The sequence below is a fragment of the Dipodomys merriami genome, unplaced genomic scaffold, assembly GCF_024711535.1.
Source record: "Dipodomys merriami isolate MVZ:Mamm:240054 unplaced genomic scaffold, mDipMer1.0.p SCAF_31, whole genome shotgun sequence".
NCBI lineage: Eukaryota > Metazoa > Chordata > Mammalia > Rodentia > Heteromyidae > Dipodomys > Dipodomys merriami.
Genome location: NW_027204604.1, coordinates 12709469 through 12735055, shown reverse-complemented (window position 1 = coordinate 12735055; position 25587 = coordinate 12709469). Strand labels below are relative to the sequence as shown.

Here is a 25587-nt window from a genome sequence, read left to right as displayed (position 1 = left end):
ACTACTCACTATACCAAAATAAATGAAAGAAAAATAAGTGACCGTACTAGTTACAGCAATCAAAGGTAGTTCTGAAGTGTTCAGTGAACTTAGCTAAATTTAGCTAATCTTTAAATGGCAGTTAATGACATGCTAGATATCATTAGTTAAATATCCTCCAAAATAGGACACCTGGGATCTAAAGGCAGGAGGATTGCCAGCTCTAAGCCACTGACTCAAGACCCTGACAAACCAAAAACTCCATCATAGGGATGGGATGTTTGGCAATATTAGTACCAGGGTTTGCTTGCTTAGCTGGGGCTCTGACACTTGAGCAATTCCTTGAGTCAGTCCTATTTTTTTTTTGCTGTGCTGCTGTTGTTGTTGTTTGCTGGTCCTGGAGCTTGTACTCAGGGCACTGTCCTTGCACCTTTCTGTGCTCAAAGCTAGCGCCCTACCACTTGAGCCACAGCACCACTTTTGGCTTTTTTTTTCTGTTTATGTGGTACTGAGGAATCAAACCCAGGGCTTCATATGTGCTATGCAAGCGTTCTACAGCTAAGCCAGATTCCCAGCCCATTGCTGGTTTTTTTTGAGGTTGGGTTTCCCAAACTTTTCTGCCCTCACTGGCCCTGGACCAAGATCCTTTCACTTTTAGCCAAGATCTAGAGTAGGTTATCCTTTTAAGTTTGACTTTTTTTGTCTTTAGATCAATAAAGGTAAAGTAAAATGTTTACTTATTTGGAACACAATGTAGTACAAAGAAACTACATCACTTTTTAACAATCTATAGCAGGTTAACAAGAACTTTATAATAATGAGAGCTTTGTTTGCTCATACTTTTAACAAAGGTGTTCAGAAATGAACTGATGTGAGCCAGGTCCTGGTAGCTTCAATTCTGTAACTCTAGCTATTCAGGAGCTGAGATCTGGAAGGTTTTGATTCAAGACCAACCAAGACAGAAAAGCTCACAATTGTAACTTGAAGGTAGGAATGAGAGGGAAGAATAGGGGGAACAAAAGAAGGAGTGACACTAATCAAGATGCATTGTATTCACAATCTGACTTATAAAATTGTAACCTCTTTGTACAACTAGTTAATAATTGGAAAAATAATTAGGGGATGGGAAGGTGGCTCAGTGATAGAGTACTTGCCTTGCATGCATGAGGCCCTGGGTTCGATTCCTCTGTACCACATAAACAGAAAAAGCTGGAAGTGACACTGTGGCTGAAGTATAGAGATGAAGAACTGAGGGACAGTGTCCAGGCCCAGAGTTCAGCCCCCATAACCAACGAGAGAAAGAAAGAAAGAAGAAAGAAAGAAAGAAAGAAAGAAAGAAAGAAAGAAAGAAAGAAAGAAAGAAAGAAAGAAAGAAAGAAAGAAAGAAAGAGAGAGAGAGAGAGAGAGAGAGAGAGAGAGGGAGGGAGGGAGGGAGGGAGGGAGGGAGGGAGGGAAAAGAATAATTAGACTTAAAATTAAAAAGAGAAAAGTCCGTAAGCCTGAAGAGCAGGATTGGAGGCATGAAAAACGGAGAGCACCAGCCTAACAAATCCAAGGCCTTAAGTTCAAACCCAATACAAACATGCATACCATTTGAGTGCTTACTACCTTACAGAATAAAAAAGTCCCTGGCGAAGTCCAGCCTCATTGTGTCCCTGAGGGGTTTTGTTTTTTATGCACGTGAGTTTCTTTGGCTCAAGGTTAGCACTCTACCACTTGAGCCACAGCTCCACTGGCTTTTTACAGGTGTGAGCCACTGGTGCCCAGCCTAGTCCTGAGTTTTAATGCTCAGAGGGACAAAGCCATTAAGATGATGAACCACACTGGGCACTGGTGGCTCACACCTGTAATCCTAGCTACCTACAAAGGAGGCAGAGATCTGAGGAATCAAACCCAACCAGCTAGGGCAGGAAAGTTGGTGACAATCTATCTCCAAATAACCACCAAAAGGCCAGAAGTAGAGCTGTGGCTCAAGTGGTAGAGCACTAACTTGAACACAAGCTCAGAGTCAGCACCCAGACCCAATTGGGGTTGGCGGGGGGGGGGGGGGGGGGCAAGTAGAACTATATCATTGCCAGGTATGGCAGCACAGACATGTTAATTCCAGCATTCAGGAGAGGATCACAAGTTTGAGGCCAGCTAGGGCTACATTGTGATACCCTATCCAAAAAAAAACAAAGAATTATTTTAGTTTCCTTAGCACTCAAAAAGGTACTTCTTGGGAAGGCAATTAAGTAGAAAGTTGAAGCTGCATGTCCTCAGAGAGATTGAGAACCATCAGGTCAATGTTCACCTCAATCCCAGCACTAACCTGGCAACAATTACATAAAAGCATGTTTAAATGAAACTGTTTAAAAAATAAAATTACAGCTGGCACCAGTGGCTCACGCCTATAAAACTAGCTACTCAGGAGGCTGAGGTCTGAGGGTTGTGATTCAAAGCCAGCCCAGGCAAGGAAAGTCCATGACACTCCTATCTCCAATTAACCACTAGAAAACCAGAAGTGGCGCTGTGGCTCAAGTGATAGAGCGCTCCCCTTGAGCTGAAGAGCAGAGGGACAGCACCCAGGCCCAGAGTTAAAGCCCCACAACCGACAAAAGATAAAAATAAAAATAAATAATAAAATAAAATAAAACTGGGGCCTAGAATGTGGCTCAGTGGTAGAGTGCTTTCATAGCATGCATGAAGCCCTGGGTTCCATTGCTCAGTACCACATAAACAGAAAAAGCCAGAAATGGTGCTGTGGCTCAAGTAGTAAAGAAGCTCAGCAACAGTGCCCAGGCCCTGAGTTCAACCCCCAGGATTGGCTAAAAAAAGGGGGGCGGCTGGGGAGCTGGCTCAGTGGTAGAGTGCTTGCCTCACATACATGAGGCCCTTGGTTCGATTCCTCAGCACCACATAAGCAGGGGAAAAAAAAGCCGGAAGTGGCGCTGTGGCTCAAATTGTAGAGTGCTAGCCTTGAGCTGATGAGCTGAAGAGCTGAGGGACAAGCGCACAGGTCCAGAGTTAAAGCCCCACAACTGACAAAAAATAAATAAGTAGATAAACAAATAAAATTTTAAAAATAAATAAAATTAATCAGTGTGGAATAACATTCAAATGATGCTTAAGATTTTTTCAGTGCCATGAAAACTCCCTCTGTAGGTGACCTACTATATTAGCATCTATATATCAAACATATTAGAATAATCTTTTAATCTTTCTAATTATACAGAAGCTGCCATCATTTTGAGATCTGATCATTAGCAAATGAGTATACTCTTTTACAGAAAGAAGCTATACAAGTTGGTTCTCTGACTCCCTGCAAACAAACCAATTAACAATCTTTGTCAAAAGTACATTCATGTTAGTTTACAATGAACATTAACTAAGGACCAAAGCATTTTTCTAATTGCATATGTTCTGGGAAAGCCAGTCATCAGAATAAATGTACTCACAGGATTTCAACCCAATGTTATCAAAGATAAGAGCTTGTAATTATCAAAATGAACTCAAAAAACTCAATGCAAAGTTTTAAGGAGCCAAACCCCCCTCCAAAAAAATCTATCTTGGTAATATTAGCCAAATTAACAATCCTTTCAGTTGAGAATGACAAGATTTGCAACCTTACTAACAATGTGAAACACACATACACACAAAATCTAAAGGATCAAGTCAGTAGCTCTGTGTCAGTAATAAGCCCATAAAACACTTGCAAAAATATAAGCCGTAGAACCTGGAACACTGTAGCCACTACAAATTCCTTACCAAAAAAAAAACCAGCAAAGTTCCTACTGATGAAACCAAGACCAACTACAGACCTTTGGGGGAAAAAAAAACACATTCAACATCTTCCAAACAGAACAAAAGCATATTAGAGGACACTAACTCCCACCCACCCCACCCACTCCTGCTTCTTCCTTCCTTCAGGGCAATCTTGGCACCAACCAGCTTTAATTAGCCACCCATTTGTATTCAGCTGCTTAAAACTTCCCATCTTTGGTAAATCTCTAAACACACAGAATATTTGGAAGACTTTCTTCTGTGACTTTGGAACCACTTCTATCATTTAAATCAGAGACTCTAAAACTATGTACAATCAAATGTGTGTGGCCATGCACTGCTGGCTCACAACTATCTTAGATACTCAGGATGCTGAGATCTAGGATCATGCAGTTCACGGGCAGACATGTCCATGAGACTACAATTAACTAAGCAAAAAAGCCTGGCTGAGGGGCTGGAAAGGTGACTCAGTGGTAGAGTGCTTGCCTTGCATGCATGAGGCCCTGGGTTCGATTCCTCAGCATGACATAGCAGAAAAAGCTGTAAGTGGTGTTGTGGTAAAGCACTAGCCTTGAGCTGAAGAGCCTAGGGACAGTGCCCTGGCCCAGAGTTCAGGCCCCAGAACCAACCAAAAAAAAGCTGGTTGAAGGCATGGTTCAAGTGGCAGAGCACCATCTGTGAGCAAAAACAAAAACTAAGTAAGAGCTTGAGGAACTGATTTCAAGCCTTGGTACATTCACAAAAAAAAAAAAAGAATAAAAGAACCTCGTGACAAAAAAAGAGAATAATAATAACAAAATAACCTCGTGTCAGTTCTGGCTTTTTCTGTTTACATGGTACTGAGAAATAACGAGTCCAGGGCTTCATTCATGCAAGGCAACTCTACCACTAAACCACATTCCCAGCCCTGGAAATGGTTTTATTTTATTTTAATTATTTGTCAGTTGTGGGGCTTCAACTCTGGATTTGGGCACTGTCCCTCAATTCTTCAACTCAAGGCTAGCACTCTACCACTTGAGCCACAGCACCACTTCCAACTTTTTCTGTTTATGTGGTGCTAAGGAATCGAACCCAGGGCCTCATGCATGTGAGGCAAACACTATCACTGAGCCACCTTCCCAGCCCTTAACATCTATCTGAAAAGACAAATGCTAGATTTTCATCTCTTCTGCAATCACTTGTAAGAATAGTTTTGCTTCAAAGTATATGAAGATACTCTAGAAGCTGAAACAGGAGGATCTCAAGTCTGGGCTACATAGAAAGATATAAGAAGGAAGTCTGGCCTCATGCAGACATTTAGAAGTTTCCTAGATTCCACCAAAGGTCCTTGGTGAACACCTTGGAAATAAGTGCAAATTGGACACCAACCCTACAGAATACCCACCGTCCAGCCTCCCCCTCCAATGAACTTTCCTTTCAGATTGCAGAAGCAACCCTTTCCAGCCCAATAATTTTTAGCCTTTTAGCCCAATAATTTTTTAACCCATTATGACCTCAAATGCATGATTTTCTTGCCTCTGCTTCCTGAGTACTGGGATTACAGAAGTGTGCCAAATTGCTCATCAAATTATCAGTTTTAAAGAACTTGCTTCAGCCGGGCGCTGGTGGCTCACGCCTGTAGTCCTAGCTACTCAGGAGGCTGAGATCTGAGGATCGCGGTTCAAAGCCAGCCCGGGCAGGAGAGACCGTGAGACTCCTATCTCCAATAAAACCACCAGAAAACCGGAAGTGGCGCTGTAGCTCAAGTGGTAGAGCGCTCGCCTTGAGCTGAAGAGCTAAGGGACAACGCCCAGGCTCAGAGTTCAAGCCCCACGACAAAAAAAAAAAAAAAAGAACTTGCTTCAAAGAATATGACTTTTTAAATATTAAGTATTTGAAAACAAAGTACTGTTCCTATGCTCATCTACTAGTAAAATTTTAAATGATAATTAAATGACACAGTATTTCTTTTTTATCTTTTGGGTATCTTTTGTCATTTTATCCAGTATTGGGGTTTGAACCCAGGGCTTCACAGTTGCAGCAGGAAGAGTACTTGCCTAACACATGCAAGATCAATACATAAAAACAAACATGCAAGACACATACATATGTATGTGTATTTGTGTAAACACATGCATGTATGCATACATACATACATAAACTGATAATGACCTACATTTATAATTTCTCTAAACACTTTGAATTTGTTATTGTCACCTGGATGTGGTAGCCAGTAACCAAACCTACTGAGTAAGTGAAGATCAGGCTTACTACAGGCCTGGGCAAACTACAACAAAAAAAGTTGGGTGAGATACAAAAAAAAGGATTATGGAACCAGGTGCCATTGGCTCACATTTGTAACCTAGCTACTCAGGAGATCTCAGGATCTTGACTGAAAGCCAAGAAAGTCCCTAAGACTCTTATCTCCAATTAACCACCAGAAAACTGGAAGTGGAGCAGTGGCACAACATGGTAGAGCATTAGCCTTGAGCAAAAATGCCGAAGGACAGCACCCAGCCCCTGAGTTAAAGCCCCAGAAGTGACAGGAGAAAAAGAAAAGGAAAGAAAAGAGGGAGCAGAAAAGAGGGAAGGGAAGATTATGTCCAAGCTGGTGGTTGAGGGGAAGGATGCTACACAGGGCCAAGCACGGTGGGGCAAGCCTCTGTTTGCAGTTACGCCCGAGATAGAAGGATCAGATTGGAGGCCAAACCAAGAAAAACTTAAGACTTTATCTCATAAAATAACAAAAGCTAAGTGGACTGAGGACATGGCTCCAGGGGGAAAGTGCTTGCCTGTTAAGTACTAGGCCCTGAGTTCAATCCATAGTAAAAACCAGGGGAAAAAAGATCTGTTGTCAAAACTAAAAGAAGGATGACACAGTTCAAAAAGAATTGTACTCATTACCTCACTTACCTTAAAACTTAGAATAAAATTGTATTTTAAAAAATTATAGTCTGGGGCTGAGAAGGTGGCTCAGTGGTAGAGCGCTTGCCTTGCATGCATGAGGCCCTGGGTTCCATTCCTCAGCACTACATAAGCAAAAAGAAAAAAGCTGGAAGTGGCACTGTGGCTCAAGTGGTAGAGCGCTAGCCTTGAGCTGAAGAGCTGAGGGACAACACCCAGGCCCAGAGTTCAGGCCCCATGACTGGACCCCCCCCCAAAAAAAAAATTATAGTATTTCCGAGCTGGGCACCAATGGCTCACCCCTGTAATCCTTGTTACTCAGGAGGCTGAGATCTGAGAAAAACAGTTTGAAACCAGCTCAGACAGGAAAGTTGGTGAGACTCTTATCTCCAAGAAATTACCAACAATGCCAGAAGTGGAGCTGTGGCTTAAGTGGTAGAGTGCTAGCCTTGAGCTCAGGGACAGTGCCCAGGCCTCAACTTCAAGCACCAGGACCAGAAAAGAAAAGAGAAAAAAAAAAAAAAGATGAGCACTGGTGGCTCAAGCCTATAAGATCCTAGCTACTCAGGAAGGTGAGATCTGAGGATCGTGGTTCAAAGCCAGCCCAGGAAGGAAAGTCCATGACACTCTCATCTCCAGTAAACCACCAGAAAACCAGAAGTGGCACTGTAGCTCAAGTGGTAGAGCATGAGCCCTGAGCTGAAGAGCTGAGGGACAGCGCCCAGGCCCAGAGTTCAGGCCCCAGAGCCAATAAAAAAAAAGAAAAAGAAAAAGAAAAAAAAAATTCACCAAGAAATGGCAGATGAAAAAGTTCATCCAAATGGGTGATAACATGGTGTGGGTTTAACCATGAAATAGATCACTGAGAAATGACATGTAAGTCATGGATGAGACCAGGAACTTCCAGAACCTTCTCCCTGTGGTGACAAGCAGCACACTATCCTCTGGTATGCTACACTGAGATGTCTTGCTATCACAGAGCTACAATGTAATGTCACAGCTGTGTAATAAGTTGCTTTGATTTCTTTTTTTTTTTTTTTTGGGGGGGGGGGTCCGGTTGTGGGGCCTGAACTCTGGGCCTGGGCGCTGTCCCTCAGCTCTTCAGCTCAAGGCTAGCGCTCTACCACTTGAGCCACAGCACCACTTTCGGCTTTTTTCTTTTTGCTTATGTGGTGCTGAGGAATCGAACCCAGGGCCTCATGCATGCAAGGCAAGTGCTCTACCACTGAGCCACCTTCCCAGCCCCATGCTTTGATTTCTTATAGCTAGAATTGTAATAAGGAAAAAAAAAACCAAACAGGTATGGCAGAGAATTCAAGTTTCCAATGTGAAGAACAGAAAGATTCCAAAAATGATTTGTTTCTAAGGGAAAAGGGTTTAGAAAACAGGCTGGACTCTGCCCTCTTAACCTTCCCTAAGCAACACCCAAAACTACCTAAGCACCAGGGGCAGGGAAAGTTAAACATCACACACCCTAACGTTAAGACCTCATTAGACTATAAATGCAACTCCTACCTTTGGTCCTTTACCAACTGGACACTTTTAGATATTCAAAGTCAGGGTCAGGAAAGAAACAAAAATAAAATCAGTCTGCTACTAGCATGGCAAGCCAGACCTGTAATGCCAGCAAGAGGAGGATTACAAGTTTGAGGCCAGCCCAGCTACAGAATGAGAAGGCACTAAAAACAGTGAAAAATCTTTGCTCTGCTTTTAGCTTGAGGTATTTGCAGTTGTGTATTGTCAAAAAAAAAAGGCAAACAATAAGGCCATTTATTTCACTGGACACAAATACTAAATCTTTAACACTTCTACAATGTAGTTACACCAGCTATAAGCTAACATTAGAAGTGTTAATAATTTAGGGCTGGGAAGATGGCTCAGTGGTAGAGCGCTTGCCTTGCATGCATGAGGTCCTGGGTTCAATTCCCCAGCACCACATAAGAAAAAAAAAAAGCCGGAAGTGGTGCTGTGGCTCAAGTGGTAGAGCTGAAGAGCTGAGGGACAGTGCCCAGGCCCAGAGTTCAGGCCCCACGACCGGACCCAAAAAAAAAAAAAAAAAAAAAAAAGTGTTAATAATTTTAGCTAGAAAGAGTCTGATCCCTAATAGCTGTCTTTAGTTTAAAAAAAAAAAAAAAAAAAAGAGCTGCATGTGAACCTGAACTAGAATTGGCTAGGAAATTGCTCAGCTGACCCCACTCATTATTTAGCCCTTACACAAGAAATATTTGCCAATCTATTCTATTCCATATTATAATGCTGACCAAAATGGAGTGTCAGTGCCCTTTCAATAATCACTAATGCGATGATATAAAGTGGTGGGGCTTTGGAGGGTTGCTGATAATGAGAAAAGAACCCTCATTAATGAGATTACCAAATTTATTAAAGGACTAGAAGGAATTAACCTAGGTCCTTTTAACCCATCCACCAAAGCAGGTCATAGCATTCAAGGTACCTTTATCCTAGAAGCAAAGACCCTATATATTAGCACAGCCTGAATCTTGGGACTTGCCAGTCTCCAGAACTGTAGAAAACAAACTTCTATGACTTACGAATTATCTCGTTTGTGTCAAGCATTTTGTTATAAAGCAGCATGAACATGTTGAGATACTAACCAAGCTACAAGTCCTTTTGTTTTCTTTTCCTTTTTTTCTTTTTTTGATATAGGGTCCTGTTAGACAGCCAATCTTTAGCCTCAAACTTTATCCTCTTGCTTCAACCTCCCAAGTGTTAGCATTACAGGTGTGCCCCACAGTGCCTGACTAGATTTTCTGATTTGTTTTTAATCTGTTTGAAAGAGGAAAGGATAATACACAAGTATAACAGGCTACCTGTTATTACAAAAATTTGATCTAAAAGGTAACTCAATTTAGCCTAAAATAAGGATATTGCAGTCACATATTCTAGCCCTCATTTTAATGGCTGCTTGGTATCAATGAACCATACTCTATAAAACAGCAATTATCTGTATTTCTAGGTTTAGACCAACATGGTGGCACACACGTGAAATCCCAAAATTCAGAGGCAGGAGGATCTCAAGGCCAGCCTGGGCTACCAAGGAGATCTTGTAGATGAAAAAGAGAAGCAGGGCCAGGCGCTGGTGGCTCAAGCCTGTAATCCTAGCTGAGGAAGCTGAGATCTGAGGATCAGTTCAAAGCCAGCCCAGGCTGGAAAGTCCGTGAGACTCTTATCTCCAATAAACCATCAGAAAACCAGAAGTGGCGCTTTGGCTTAAGCATATAGCGCTCACCTTGAGCTGAAGAGGACAGGGACAGTGCCCAAAGCCCAGAGTTCAAGCACTACGACCGACCAAAAAAAAAAAAAAATTAATAATAATAATAACAATGTTCTACCAACCACCTAATTTATTTACAATCATGTCATTACTGTAGTTATATAAGATGATGTAAATAATCCCATTAAGAGTACTAACTTGCTGAGCGAGGGTGGCTCATGCCTATAATCCTAGCTACTCAGGAGGCTGACATCTGAGGATCACAGTTCAAAGCCAGCCCAGGCAGGAAAGTCCTTGAGACTTTATCTCCAATAAACCACTAGAAAACCGGAAGTGGCGTTGTGGCTCAAGTGGTAGAGCGCTAGCCTTGAGCTGAAGAGCACAGGGACAGCACCCAGGCCAAATTCAAGCCCCACAACCAACCAAAAAAAAAAAAAAAAGAGTACTAACTCAATGCCCCAGCACTGATGGCTCACACCTGTAATCCTAGCTACTCAGGAGGCTGAGATCTGAGGATCGCGGTTCAAAGCCAGCCTGGGCAGGAAAGTCCATGAAACTCATCTCCAATAAACCACCAGAAAACTGGAAGAGGCGCTGTGGCTCAAGTGGTAGAATGCTCGCCTTGAGCTGAAGAGCTGAGGGACAGTGCCCAGGCCCAGAGTTCAAGCCCCACGACCTACCAAAAAAAAAAAAAAAAAAGAGCACTAACTCAGTCCAGGTACTGCTGGTTTATACCTGTAATCCTAGCTACTCAGGAGACCGAGATCAGAGCCCCTGCAGACAAATCTAGAGACTCTTACCTACAGTTAACCACCTTCAAAAGCCAGAAGTGGAGCTGTGGCTCACGTGATTGAGACCAGCCTTGATCAAAAAGCTAAGGAAGGGGCTGGGAAGGTGGCTCAGTGGTAGAGTGATTGCCTTGCCCTGGGTTCAATCCTCAGCACCACATCAGCAGAAAAAGCCAGAAGTGGTGCTGTGGCTCAAGAGGTAGAGCACTAGCCTTTAGCTGAAGAGCTCACCTGGAGTTCAAACTCCAGTAACCCCCACGCACGCACATACATACATACATACATACATACATACATACATACATACATACATTCGCATGCATGCACGCACGCACGCAGGCACGCACTGACTGGGGAACTTATGCTACCTGGGCTCAATTCCTAATTCCATCACTTAGTAAGCAGAGATCTTAGACAAGTTGCCTACCTCTTCTGGCCTAATACCTAAAGGCTGGCAGTATCCCCCTTTCTATGCTGATAAAGGGAATTCAGCTCTAGGAACCATCATGACCCTCTCCCGAAGAAGAGCACAGGTTAACATGTGAATAGGAAAACACTTTCCACAAGTCCGGTGCCAGGTACTCCTTCCACAAAATTTCTATTCTCTTACTGAAGTTTTCATTTGCTAGCTAGCTATCATCCCCCAAACAGATTTTAGAATCCACAAATCAAATTCTAATAATTTTAAACCCTGTTCAAAAGAAAAAAGAAAAAAAAACTTGAGCAACAATCCATCATATCAGTCAAAGATATATTTCACAAATGAGAGCTAGAAGAGATTTAAGATTAACAGTGAAAAAAGTTACAGAGAAACTCAAGAGAAATGATATGTCATCAAGTATCATTTTTAACAACCTCAAACCTACAACCCTCACAAATCCCTAATGCCAACCTCCCACGGAAAAATCTGGAAGCTGTTCTCAATTGTTCAAAAGTCACCCTAGTATTCGAAGAGAACCTCTCTGAGGAAAGACTCAAACACCTGCAATTTTATACAATGGAGGATGTACTCAAACATTCTGTCTACACACATCTCATTTTCCCCTCAAGGCTTCCCAACAAATAAATAAGTGCCACAGTACAAATCCTGCACAGTGCCTACCTTCTTCTCCATCTCTTTTCCAAGTTAAAGCCTGGACAACATGTTGCCATCTGGTTTAAATATCACCAGATAAGCTGGTGTCACCACATAGAAAATTGAGAGGAGGGGCTGGGAAGGTGGCTCAGTGGTAGAGCGCTTGCCTTGCAATGCATGAGGCCCTGGGTTCGATTCCCCAGCACCACATAAGCAAAAAGAAAAAAGCCAGAAGTGGCACTGTGGCTCAAGTGGTAGAGCACTAGCCTTGAGCTGAAGAGCTGAGGGACAGCGCCCAGGCCCAGAGTTCAGGCCCCACAACCAGACCCCCAAAAAAAAAAAATTGAGAGGATCTTGTCTTAAGGACCCTGCCTACCTACCAGTAGATTTGATAGGGATTTGTTCTTTGTTTCTGGAGTTAGGTGTAGGTGATTAGAGTAAAATGATTATGTTTCAGTATCTGTAGCCGGTGGCACAACAGCAGTGCCTTGCAGAAATATGTGCTTAATATAAAGCTTCACCAAGGGCTCTAAACACATTAGGCTTATGCAACAGATCTCTCTATATTCTAGCTTGGCCAAGCTGGCTATAAGCTGGACGCTGGTGGCTCACACCTGTAATCCTAGCTACTCAGGAGACTGAGATCTGAGGATTGAAGTTCAAAGCCAGCCCAGGCAGGAAAGTCTGTACGACTCTCATCTCCAATAAACCACCAGAAAACCAGAAGTGGTGCTGTGGTTCAAGTGGTAGAGTGCTTGCCTTGAGCTGAAGAGCTGAAGAACAGCACCCAGGCCCTAAGTTCAAGACCCACAACTGAGACAGACAGACAGACAGACAGACAGACAGACACACACACACACACACACACACACACACACACACACACACACACACACACACACACACACACACACGAAGAAGAAGAAGAAGAAGAAGAAGAAGAAGAAGAAGAAGAAGAAAATGTAGTCTGGCTCTAGCAAGAGGTGTTTCTTTGAAAGATTAAAGTAAACATTTTTCTGCCACTTGTATTTTTCTCCCAACTCTAAGTGGGACCGCTGAAGAAATATTAGACACAGTCTACCAGTTCTTACATGGGCATCAGCTGGGACTGCTGAGATTGTGTGCTACCTGTACACAGCCTCATTATATTCCCATGACTTATCTGCACCAGTCACTCCATCCTAGGTGGGATGGTGCCAAACTCAAACACAAACTCCTGCCTGCATATGCTCCCTACACATATGTGCCCACAAAGTTTCTGGCACATTCTGTAATCACTATACCTTAAATAAAAAAGATCTCTTTTTTTTTTTTTTTTTTTTTGCCGGTCATGGGGCCTGAACTCTGGGTCTGAGCGCTGTCCCTCAGCTCTTCAGCTCAAGGCTAGCGCTCTACCACTGGAGCCACAGCGCCACTTCTGGCTTTTTCTGTTTATGTGGTGCTGAGGAATCGAACCCAGGGCCTCATGCTTGCAAGGCATGCACTCTACCGCTGAGCTACCTTCCCAGCCCCATAAAAGGATCCATGTAAAGAAAAATATTTGTAGCCGGGTGCTGGTGGCTCACGCCTGTAATCCTAACTCCTCAGGAGGCTGAGATCTGAGGATCGCGGTTCAAAGCCAGCCCGGGCAGGAGAGACCGTGAGACTCCTATCTCCAATAAACCACCAGAAAACCGGAAGTGGCGCTGTAGCTCAAGTGGTAGAGTGCTCGCCTTGAGCTGAAGAGCTGAGGAACAGCGCCCAGGCCCAGAGTTCAAGCCCCACGACCGACAAAAAAAAAAAAGAGGGGGGAGGCTGGGAAGGGATGTGAACGGTAAACAAAGGAGGAGGCTGCAATGCTTGGTAAGAAATGTACGCATTATCCTGCCCATGTAATTGTAACTCCTCTGTACAGTATGTTCACAAATAAAATTAAATTTAATTTAAAAAAAAGAATAAAGAAAAATATTTGTATTTTTTTATTGTCAGGGTGATTTACAGAGGGGTTACAGTTACATAAGGTAATAAGTACGTTTCCTGTCAAACCTGATACTCCTTCCCCCATTTTTCTCCTTTCCCTCCCCCCATCTTTGTATTGTTTTGTAAAGTTATTTTATATACATGTATTATATAAACATTATACATGACATAAATATATATAAATATAAATGTACAAAATCCAGGCTGGTCTTAAACTCTCGATCCCCCTGCTTCAATCTTCCTAGTGCTGAGATTATAGGCATGTATCACCATACCCAAATACCCAACTATATGGTAGTTTTAGTACTAAGCTTTAAGTGGCACTTAAAACAAGGAAATAGGGGATATATATACTCGACACCAAGCTCTGTCTCACTAAAAATATCAGTTCCCAGATTCTGTGTAGCAATGGGCAAATAAAGCTTTGGGATTTAAGATCCCTGCAATCCATCACTTAATTAATGTAGACAGCAGCCCTGGGTCAGTGTCAGATCCCCTTAGAGTGGATGAGAAGACATGCACTGGTAAATCGACTTTGTCCAAGGTCAGGATGGAATTAGATTCAAAATTCTACCTGCCTGTTTTTTAAAAATCTACAAATAGCTGGCGCTGGTGGTTCATGCTTGTAATCCTAGCTACACAGAGATCTGAGACTGTGGTTCTAAGCTAAGACAGAAGAGTTGGTGAAACTCTTATCTCCAACTGACCACCAAAAAGCCAGAAGTGGAGTGGTGGTCCAAGTAGTAGGGCACTAGCCTTGAGCACAAAGGGTGGAGGACAGCAACCATCTTGAGTTCGAATTCCAGTACACACACAGAGACAGACAGACAGACACACACACACAAACACACACACACACAAATATCCCTTCCTGTTTGTATATATGTGTTTGTGTGTTGGTCTTGGGACTTGAATTCTGGGCCTAGGCCCTATCCCTGGGCTCCTTTTGCTCAAGGCTAACTCTACCAGTTGAGCCACAGCTTTTTCTGTGATAAATTAGAGATGAGAGTCTCACAAGCTGGGTACTGGCAGCTACTGTCTGTAATCCTAGCCACTCAGGAGGCTGAGATCTGACAATCATGGTTCCAAGCCAGCCCCAGCAGGAAAGTTTGTGAGACTCTTGTCTCCAGTAAGTTACCAAAAATGTGGAGCTGTGTCTTAAGTGGTAGAGGACTAGCCTTGAGCAGAAAAGCTCAGGGACAATACCAAGGCCCTGAGTTCAAACCCCATGACAGACAAAAAAATAAAAAGTCTCATGAACTTTCCTGTCCAGGCCGACTTCTATCCCAGCCTCCTGAATAGCTAGGATTATAGAGCCACTGGTACCCAGCTTGTCTTTTTTTTTTTTTTAACATAAGAAAGGAACTGGCTTTTAATGAGTAATAATGTAAAAACAAGTCCAAGTCCTCTAAATAATTAATTTTCATCCATACAAAGTAGTTCTTACAGGCTGGGAAGGTGGCTCAATGGTAGAGTGCTTGCCTTGCATGCCTGAGGCCCTCGGTTCAATTCCTCAGCACCACATAAGCAAAAAGGAAATTCCTCAGCACCACATAAGCAAAAAGGAAAAAGCTGGCAGTGGCGCTGTGGCTCAAGTGGTAGAGCGCTACCTTGAGCTGAAGAGCTGAGGGACAGTGCCCATGCTCAGAGTTCAGGCTCCACAACCGGACCCAAAAACAAAAACAAAGTAGTTCTTACATTTTACAAAAAAATGGAATAAAGTTGTAAATGGTTATTTGTTATATAATCTTCTGCCTGGTGACAATATCTACCTAAGAAATAAAATTATTCTATGGGAAGAAGCCCTTAGATTTTAGGAAATTAGTGGTAGAAAATGTTTTAAATGACAACATTTATTTATTTATTTTGGGGAAGGGGGTCCCATTTAGCCCATGCTGGCCTGAGCTCTGCCTCAGTCTCCCCAGGGCACCACCACACCTTAATTTTAAAGTTTCCCATTTTCTAATTTCTTGAGGATTTGTCTGAGCCATACCTCCAGCTCCAAGCTATCCATTTAATTTTTTACTCAAGCTGTCACTGAGCTTGCTCACCCACGGCAAGCTCTCTTACTACTTGAGCCATGCTTCCAGTCTGACATTTTATAGGTTATTGTGAAGACAGTGTATCTTGGGCTTTTCTGCCCAGGCCAGCTTTGAACCATGATCCTCCAGGTCTCAGCCTCCGGAGTAGCTAGGGCTTACAAGTATGAGGCATCAGCACTAATTGTAAAGAAAACATTGGATCCCATAGGCATTAGCTGAAATTGTGCTGAGGTAGCTGCTGCTGCACCACTGCTGCAGGTTCACTGCCATGCCACGTGGAAAGTAAACCCAACACCACCCAACAGCTCACTCGCTTCTTCTATGTCACTTTCCTAAAACCCCCTTTCCATAAAGGGACTCTATTCTGTTCCTGATTACTCCTGACTCCCAACACTGTCAGGTGAAATACCCACTCAACTTTCCTAACAGGAAAGTTGAGATAAAGTCTGATCCATACAAACATTTGCAGGGGGTAGAGAATATCCTCCTCCATCTATTACTCATGCCTCCATGAGCTAGGAATTGGCCTGAAATGGATCAATTTTTTTCCAGATTCTAAAACTGGACACAAAGCTCTAAGCCACGAGCTAAAACTGGGAAATACAACCTGCACACTAATGGGGCAAACTGACCATCACTCACTAAAGGCTAGAAAAGCTTACTTTGATTTGCCCAATGTCACCCCACAACTGGAAAAGGTTTTATATTTCTGCTTCTATATTCAGAAAAATAACCAAAGGGACTATTTTCTATTCTTTTGCATATGCCTGAAGTGTTCTACAATTTAAAAAAATGTAATTTCTACCCTAGTCCTGATGTCTCTGGCAGAACAATTTTGCCTTTATATCCAGAAAGAAAGCATAATTTTTAAAGAATTGTTAAAAAGGAAGGCAGTGGGTAAAGGAATCTGGCAATGGTGCTTCAGGAGAAATGGTCTCTAGAAGCTTCAGCTGGGCAGAGTGCAGACACTTCTAGGGCCAGCTACTCCTAAAACTATGGCAGAGACTCACTTGAACCCAGGAACCCAAGGCCAGCCTGTGCATCCCAGACCCATCTAGGAGGAGGAGTGAAACCTCTGTATGTGTATACGGGTGGGGGATGTATGTAAGTCAAATTCCATAGGTTTGTTCCAAACATCTTAGAATTATGGGACTGAAATGCTTCACTGTCCCAGAGACAGCTTTTCTTCATTAGTCTACTCTGGTTCATAAACATGATTTTAAAAACAAAAAAGGTCATCTTATTTTTCTCTTTAAAATCCCACACAAGGACACAGCAGTCAATAAATACTTAAGAAGTCTTAATTAGGTTCAATAATTCTCATGTTTTTCACAACTCAAGATTTTTTAGAACAGTTTTAGTTCCTCAAACTAAGAATGTCATTAATTTTCCAAGGCCTCTATTATTCCACCCACCCACTCCGTTTTCTTCAAGGAACCCTAGCCTAATAGAGATTTCAGGAAGTACAGCCCTCCACTTCCCCAGTATTTGCTCCACTTCATCTTTGTATCTGTGATTGGCAACAATCTTCTGCAGCTTGAGCAGGCAGAAGATAACCAGAGTGTCCATGAAATACATGTTTCTCCTCTTAAAAACCTGACCAGGACTGTGGCACAATCCAGGCAAAAGAACTGCACAGGTCCTCCCCCGACCCCCTTAGGCGCTTTCAAAGGCCAGGCAGGCCCAGCACTTTCATTTTGATATCCGGCTTCCCTGATCCTCGTCCACAGCCAGCCATACCTGGACCAGTTAAGACAGTAACAAAAGGATCCCATGTCTGCAGAAATCAGTTTATTATGTTTTTAATTACATAGTTTACAATATTTTTAACCTTTCAAAGAGAAAATTCTCTTACTGGCAGACTTCCTGCCTGCCTACATTCAAGTACTGTAATCATCTTGGACTTTGTTATTATTATCCCCCAAATTAAATAAATAATCTTATCACTAACCTATCAATGAGAAATACTCTATTACCTAGACTAGTAGATCATAAAGAATATTAAATACCTAAGAGACAAAGAATGAAATTAAGAGCTCATAGTTATTATGTTTTGTCCATTTCCAAATAAAAAAGAGTTCAAACCCGGCTTTAATAGAGAATTCTCGTTAACACTTTTCAAAGGCAAGCTCTCTACTCATTTTGTTCTTTAAAAGGTTAGACTGCATGTTTAAAACCATATCCTATAATCATTTTTCCAAGGAGGGGAATAAACATTGGCTAAAGCTGACTCATGGATTTACAATTTCACTTCCAATCCTTTTTTTTTTTCTTTTGCTGGTACTGAGGCTTGAACTTAGCCTGAGCTCTGTCCCTGAGCCTCTGGGTGCCCAAGGCTAGTGCTCTACCACTTGAGCCACAGAGCCACTTCCAGCTTTTGCTGTTTATGTGTTGCTGAGAAATCAAACCCAGGGCTTCATGAATGTTAGGCAAGCACTCTACCACTAAGCCACATTCCCAGCCCCTCCCCCGCAATCCACTTTCAAATTCTATTAGAGCTGATTAGTTCTTCCCTCTTATGCCACATCTGACTAACCACTAGAAAATCAAATGTAGGTAACTACCCATCCTACAACAAGTACCCATCCAAAGCCTATGACAAATGACCTAGAATTGAAAGATTTAATCCAAAATTTCATCCCGGAAGTTAGAGCTAAAACACACTGGGATTCTAGATACTCACATACAGTGAGACCAAAAGAGAATAGTCTTAGGAGAGAATCCAAAGATGTAATGCCTAAACACCTCTTCATATTTATATAAAATAATATATATACTGAAACAAATAAAAAATATTGAAAGACTAATTTTTTTCTGATTCTGTATTCTTTACCTTATATACAGTGTATTCACACGCATACCTGTGGGAGGGTGGGAGGAGGGCTCAGAGGAAAAAGGGTGAAAACGTGCAGTGGAGTGCACGGATCATTGATGAAAGTGAACTACCCAACTTGTGGATGGAGATGGGACACTGTAGGAAAGGAAATGTGCTCATTACCTGACACATGTAAATGTAACCCCTCTGTAGATCACCTCAATCATAATAAATTCTAAAAAAAATAACAATAATCCAAGTTTTTCTCCTGGGCTGTATGCTCCTAGTAAATTTATCTTTTAAAGCAGTGAAACAGGTTGGGCATGGTGACACATGCCTGTAATCCTGGCACTGAGGAGGCTGAAGCAGGAGGATTATGAGTTCCAGGCCAGCCTAGATGACATAGCCATACTATTTTTTTAAAAAGTGGTTACAAGAGTACTCTTTTAGAGGGGATGAAAATGTTCTAAAATTTATGGTGATAATCATTGTATGACTGTGTGAAAGTACTGAAAACTCTGAATGTATACTATAAATTGATGAATTGTATAGTATCACTTTTTTTTTTGGGGGGGGGGTCCGGTCGTAGGGCCTGAACTCTGGGCCTGGGCGCTGTCCCTCAGCTCTTCAGCTCAAGGCTAGCACTCTACCACTTGAGCCACAGCGCCACTTCCGGCTTTTTTCTTTTTGCTTATGTGGTGCTGAGGAATCGAACCCAGGGTTCTCAGGCATGCAAGGCAAGCGCTCTACCACTGAGCCACCTTCCCAGCCCTGTATAGTATCACTTTTATTTCAAGAAAGCTATTAGTTGTGCCAGTCATGGGCTTGAACTCAATGTCTGGGTGCTGTCCCCAAGCTTTTTTGCCATAGCATTAAAAAAAAAAGTCATGGCTTTTTGGTGATTAATTGGAGTTAAGGATCTCACAGACCTTCTTGCTCAGGCTCCCTTTTTGGGATCCTCAAATCTCAGCCTCCTGAGATGCTAGAATTATGGACATGAGCACCAGCACCAGCTAAGCCAGCCTGGGCACCAAAAAGCCTAAGGTGGAGCTGTGGCTCAAGTGATGAGTGCTAATCTTGAGCAAAAGAAAAAGCTCAGGACAGCACCCAGTCCTTGAGTTCAAGCCCCAACACCCACCCAAAACAAAAAAATTATAAACTGGATGTTTCTTTGTTGTTTTGGGTTTTTTTGTTGTTGTTGTTGTTTTTTGGTCAGTGTTGGAGCTTGAACTCTGGGCCTGGGCACTGTCCCTCAGCTCTTCAGCTCAAGGCTAGCGCTCTACCAGTTGAGCCACAGTGCCACTTCCGGTTTTCTGGTGGTTTACTGGAGATAAGAGTCTCATGGACTTTCCTGCCTGGGCTGGTTTTGAATCGCAATCCTCAGATCTCAGCCTTCTGAGTAGCTAGGATTACAGGCGTGAACCACCAGCGCCCTGCTAATTCACATGTTTCTAATGATAAACCTCCATATGCTAAAAATTTCAAATGACCAAAGAATAATGACACATGGAGCAAGATGTTATGACACTAACAATATTGAAAGACCACCACAGACAATGCCAAGGGAGAGAATGACAGGCTGAATGACAGGCAGAGAAATGAGATCCACATCATCAATTCTCCACCGTAAACAGAAAAGAGTTTACGTTCCTCCCTTGTCCCTAAGGATAAACCCAAACCAATAAGCTACTCAAAGATGCTGATTGTATTAAACAAAGCCTTTTACACTTGGGTTGTAAGGATGAAGGGATCAAGATGGGTGACCACCAGAAGTTTAGGCAGAAAAAAAAAGTGACATCTGTGGTTTGATTTAAATCTTTCACTTTTGAATAGTGACAAAGAAATCTGTGGAAACTGCCTACCTGCAGCCAAATGGTAAGATTATGAAAGCAGGAAAGTTATTAAAGCCTATGTATGTGCATATACATGTGTGCATTTATGTATACAATGAAGATACATATTCATTCCTATCAAACACAAAACGAAAGTTACTGAGCAATGTTTTTCTTTTTGGCCTTGTAGTTACAGCCCTAAAATTTCCCAATGCTACAAAGTAATAAGGAAAATGCTATTTGTCCTTCAACAGTAAGATGTCAAGGAGGAAATTAAAGGTAACAATACAAGAAACCAGATGAGCTAAATTTACAAAAGTCTCAGCTCAGAAAACTGCTTTCTTATCCTATATGCTTCATGTGATTTGAAACAAAGGTTTATTACTCTTTAACCTTGGGATTAAGTGGTTTTCTTAACTCCTTACTTACTTTCCTATATTTTCGCAAATTTCTGTGAACCCTTTCTATATCATTTGCACAGTCATGTAAACATCCTGGGTTTTCCCAGGCAGCCTCACAGCTATAAACTGAAGCTAAAGATACAAAGGTAAGAACAAAAGAAAGCAGAAATGTTTTATAATTCTCCCCCTTACCCATGAACAAGTAAAAATACCATAAGCCCAATTCCCCTTTCAATACAGCTACTGGTGTTCCAAAAACTCAATGAACAAAAATCATCTAGAAACAGGCATATTAAGCTATTCCACCATGGAAAATACCTCACACCTCTTAAAAGGGTGTATTTGTTGCTATATATTTCAACTTTATGAAACCACTTGTTCACAGATTTCCTAAAAAGAAACAGTTTCTAAAACAAAGACTGTTTACATCTTCTAAGGAGCCTTTGTTCCAAGGCCCCTCTCTTCAAGAGCTACAACTTCTGGAAAGATTTCCCTTTTTGTGGCTCTATCAACAGCAAATACTCCCCAACTCTTTCCATTTGGCACAGGACTTTGTTAAACAAAGGAGGAAGCCAGCCCCCTCCACACAAAGGAGGTCTCCAAAACACGGCCAGGTTCTATCTGTAGACTGTTAGCTCCTCTTGCCCCCTTCCTGGGGCTGTAGTATGGAGTATTCTCAATACAAAATGGTGGCCATCATGTCTGTCTGACAGAGTGGGAAAAGGCAACACAACCGGGCATCTTGCGAACCCCCATTAACCTGCTAGCCCAGATGAGGAAATGTGTAGCCAAACCGAACAGGAGCCCGCTATCTCTTAGGGAAAAGAAGGCTCTCTAAAGGGCAGGGAAAGCCAAATAAGGGGTTTACCCCAGCTCTTGTACACACCACAATGCCGACATGGAGGACAACTCCCAGGAACCCAACTACTCCTCACGTTTTGGTCACTGAGAACTTCCTCCAGTACCTAATTTCTTCACCGAATCCCATTAATGCAAACGTGCCTTATGCCCGGCCATCCTTCCTAGCGTGTGATCAGAGAAAGCTGCGGCTGGGAAAGGAGACCTGGATGTTCTTCAAGAATCCCAGCCCTGGCTGGGCAGCCCGCGCTAACTTCTGCAGGCCTCTCCCCTCCAAAGCCCGTCCCTCCAAGAACAGGGGTCCACCTAGTCCCCCCCCCCCCGCCCCAGCAATGGGCCTATTTTCCAGCATATGCCCCCTCCTTCCCCACGCCACTGGCCGACCACTTATTTCCTCAGGCAGCATCTCCGCCCTCAAACTTGTCCACAAACACTCGAGAAGGGCGTCTTTAATACTGTGGAGTAGGGGCTGGGGCGGGCTGATTCAGGGCTTTCCTTCCAAACAGCGTTCCCAGGGCGGAATGATCGAGAGACACACAACCCCTGCAACTCAACACGTCATTACAAAGAGCAAGTTTAAGGCCGCGGGGCGGGGGGGGGGGGGGGTCTCCCACTCGGGAGGGGGAGGGGAGCGGCAGTTAAACGTCCTCCCAACCCCAACCGTCCTGCAGGCCAACTCGGACTCAGCCCGGCCCCTCATAGGTGGGCAGAGCCCAGGGGCGTCCAGCGCCTCGGGGCCGGGCCTGGGGGGGCGGGGGAGGGGGCAGGGCACGAGTCCGCCCGCGGACCCCCCCCCGACCCCCCCCAGCGAACGTTGGGGCCGTTGCAAACCGTTTCACCGACGCCCACCCCTCCCTCCCAGTCCCCAGCCCCCGCCCCGAGCGCTCCGGCCGCGGCGAGGGCTCTGGGGGTGACCGCGGCGCAGCCCCGGGAGGTTGGGGGGGATGGGGACCAGGGGAAAAACGGGGTGACATCTTAGCAGCACGGTGGCTCCGGGTCCCCAGGAGCCCAGTCGGGCCTCCTGAGGGAGCCGCCTGGCCCCAAGTCGCGATGGGCGCGTGGGCCCGCGCGCAGAGACCTCGGGGCCCGCCGTCCCCAAAGTGGCCCCCCAAATCTTGGCGACCCCCCTTCCTGGCCCCCAGCAATCACATCCGCTCCAGGCCGGACCCGCGGCTCCTCCCCGCCCCCGGGCAGCGCCCGCAGCCCCTTCCCCGGCCCCGGCCCAGGGGGACCCCTGCGGGCCGGGGGAACCAAGGGGTGGGGGGCGCCCCGGTCTGGAGGGTGGGGCGCCCAGGTGAGGGCCGCTCCGGGCCGACGCCGCCACCACACAAAGGACCAGGGGCTCCCGCCGCCATATTGAAAACTTTCCTCCTCGCACGACAACTCGCAAGTCCCCCACCCCCACCCGTCACACACCCCCGCACCCCGGGGGCGGCGGCGGGGCCGGCCCGGAGCCCCGCGGGCCCGCCGCCCTCCGCGCCCGCGCCCCCGCCGGCTCGGGAGGAGACCCCGCGCCCAGCGGGCCTGCCCCAGCCACCCAGGGCCGAGCCGAACCCCAACCCGGGCCGGGCCGGGCCGCGGGGTGCCGCCGGGGCGCCCGCCCCCCACGCTCCTCAGGCCCACCCCGAGCAGCCCCCCCTTCCTGCCGGCCGCGGCCCCGTCTCCGGCGCCCCCCGACAGCCCCCAAACTTGGAGGCCGCGGGGCGACAGCCCCCCGCGCCGGCCTCGGGGCGCCGCGCGTCCCCCCCCATCGCACCCCGCGAGCAACCGGGGCGCTGTGGTGACTCACCGGCGGCGGCCGCACCTTGCAGATCCCGGTCTGCTCGGCGATGGGCCGGATCTTGTGGATGAAGGCGAAGGGGTCCGCGAACTCCTCCCAGCTGGGCTCGAAGACCGGACACTCGGGGGGCGGCAGGAACTCGCCCAGCGGGCCGGGGCCCCCGAGGGGCAGCGCCGGGCGCGGGCCCGGGGCCGGCGCGGTGGTCGGCTCCATCTCCACGGGGCGGGCGGGGGCGGCGAGCGAGCCCCGAGCTCCGAGCTCCGTCCCGGACCCCGGCAAACGCGCGACGCGGCGGGCCACCAGTCCGACTCGAACCAGCAACGGCAGCACCTGGGGCTTTTTCTGCCTTCCGACGACGACGTCTCTTCACTGCCCCCACGCTGTGCGCCTCCGCCGCCACGGCGAGGAAAAAGAGTCCCACCCCACCCCCACCCCCGATCCCCGCCCTCCAGTCGGGAGGGGCTCGGCCTTCGGCGGGAGGATGGAGTGATCCCGACGTTTATTGACCCCGGTAGGGTGGGAGCTCCGGTCTTCCAGAAGTTAATAAGTCTGGTAAAGGATTATACCCATAAGGCAATCAATTTAATCCTGTCAGTACGCGAGGCCCGGGTAGTAGTATGCTCTTAGTAAAATCCGGGAGAAGCAGAGGAGGATTACCCGGTAGACGCGGTAGTGACAACACTTTGGAAGCACTTGCTTGCCTCTGTGGGGTACTAAGTGCTTTGCGAGATAGGTCTACACAACCACCTCGTGAAAGCGCTGCCCAAATCCACGCAACCACTAAGTGATGGAGACCAGTTTGGGTGCTGCAAGAGAAGAGTCCTCTGCCACGCGACAAGGATGGACTAGAGAAGAGCGGAAGACTTGAGATGATGAGGCCTAAATACAAGCCATAGTGCTGATGATCCGGAGGGAAGAACGCAAATGTAGGAAATACCATGAGGAAAGGACCCACCGGGAAGGAACTAGGAGATACTAGGACTGAGGTGTCTGGCACACCTATGTGAGTTGAAGTTGCCCCATTGGCAATGCTGGAACAGAAGTCATCCTACTGGTGGCTCACACTTGTAATCCTAGTTACTCAGGAGGCTGAGATTTGAAGACCACAGTTCAAAGCCTGGCTGGGCAGAAAAACCCAAGAGATTCAAACTTCAATTAACTAGCAAAAACTCAGAAGTAGAGACCTGGCTCAAATGGTAGCACGCCAGCCTTGAGCAAAAAAGCCAAGTGAGAAGGCTAGGCCCAGAGGTTAAGCCCTAAACACACACACACACACACACACACACACACACACACACACACACACACACAGTCATCCTGGAGAAGAAGATAATGTACTGTTTTTACTTCTATTTGAGGTGTCTCTGGTACATACAGCGGGAGATCCTCAAGGCATTGAAAAGTATAAATATGAAGAGATATCAGAACTGAAAATAGAAATCAAGCAGTTATTAGAATCTGAGTGATACCCACTATTTTTGCAGTGGTATTGTATATAAGGCATGCCTCAAGTGTTTTGTGTCTAGGTACATCTTCAACATTGAAAAGACCTCTTTGATTCTGAAAGCAGCCAAACTCATGGAAAGATTGTCAGTCTCTGTAAGGAGGGTCAATGGCCACTTTAGCCTGGCTTTCAGATCCACCTAGAGGAAGAAAGTCTCGCATTCTTAAGGACTCAACAATTGAAAGAGAAAAGAGGGAGAAGGGGAGGGGGAAAGAGGGAGGGAAAGAAGGAAAACATCTCTTCAATACACTTCCCAGAGGTACTTGGCCTCCAAAGATTTGACAATGATCCTTGGAGAAGATAGGCCTTTTCCAAAGCTCTCCAGGGCTTTGGGACCTGGACAAGCCTTTTCCTGCTTCCCACTGCAACAGAGCTGTCAGTCTATTTTATATATATATATAATCGATGGAGATACAGTAAGTCATAATATGGTGGTAAAATCTAGGTAGCTGGTATAGAATAATTTGTTGTAAAAAACTTAATTTTGCTTAATTGAACATATTTCCCTACTATAGACAATGTGGAGGAGAGAAATTTCTGTCACTCTTGGACCTGGGCATTGTTAAGTTTGAGTCCTGCTTGATTCTCTTGGGAGAGCATTTTGCCCTTGCAGTTGGCATCTTACAAGCCAGACAGATACCACTTTGAGTAGAATCCTAGACATTTATGAATTATGA

At 45.1% G+C, this 25587-nt stretch overlaps 1 protein-coding gene across 1 annotated transcript in view; it reads right to left on the bottom strand.

Annotated features, from left to right (window-relative positions):
• The window catches only part of Kdm5b (lysine demethylase 5B), a 70045-nt gene extending 46298 nt beyond the window's left edge, over positions 1-23747 (bottom strand). The window contains exon 1 of the mRNA XM_070041812.1: positions 23416-23747. Coding sequence (XP_069897913.1) covers positions 23416-23619 — 204 coding nt within the window. The 5' untranslated portion in view covers positions 23620-23747. The remainder of the gene's footprint in view (positions 1-23415) is intronic.
• Positions 23748-25587: the final 1840 nt, after the last annotated feature.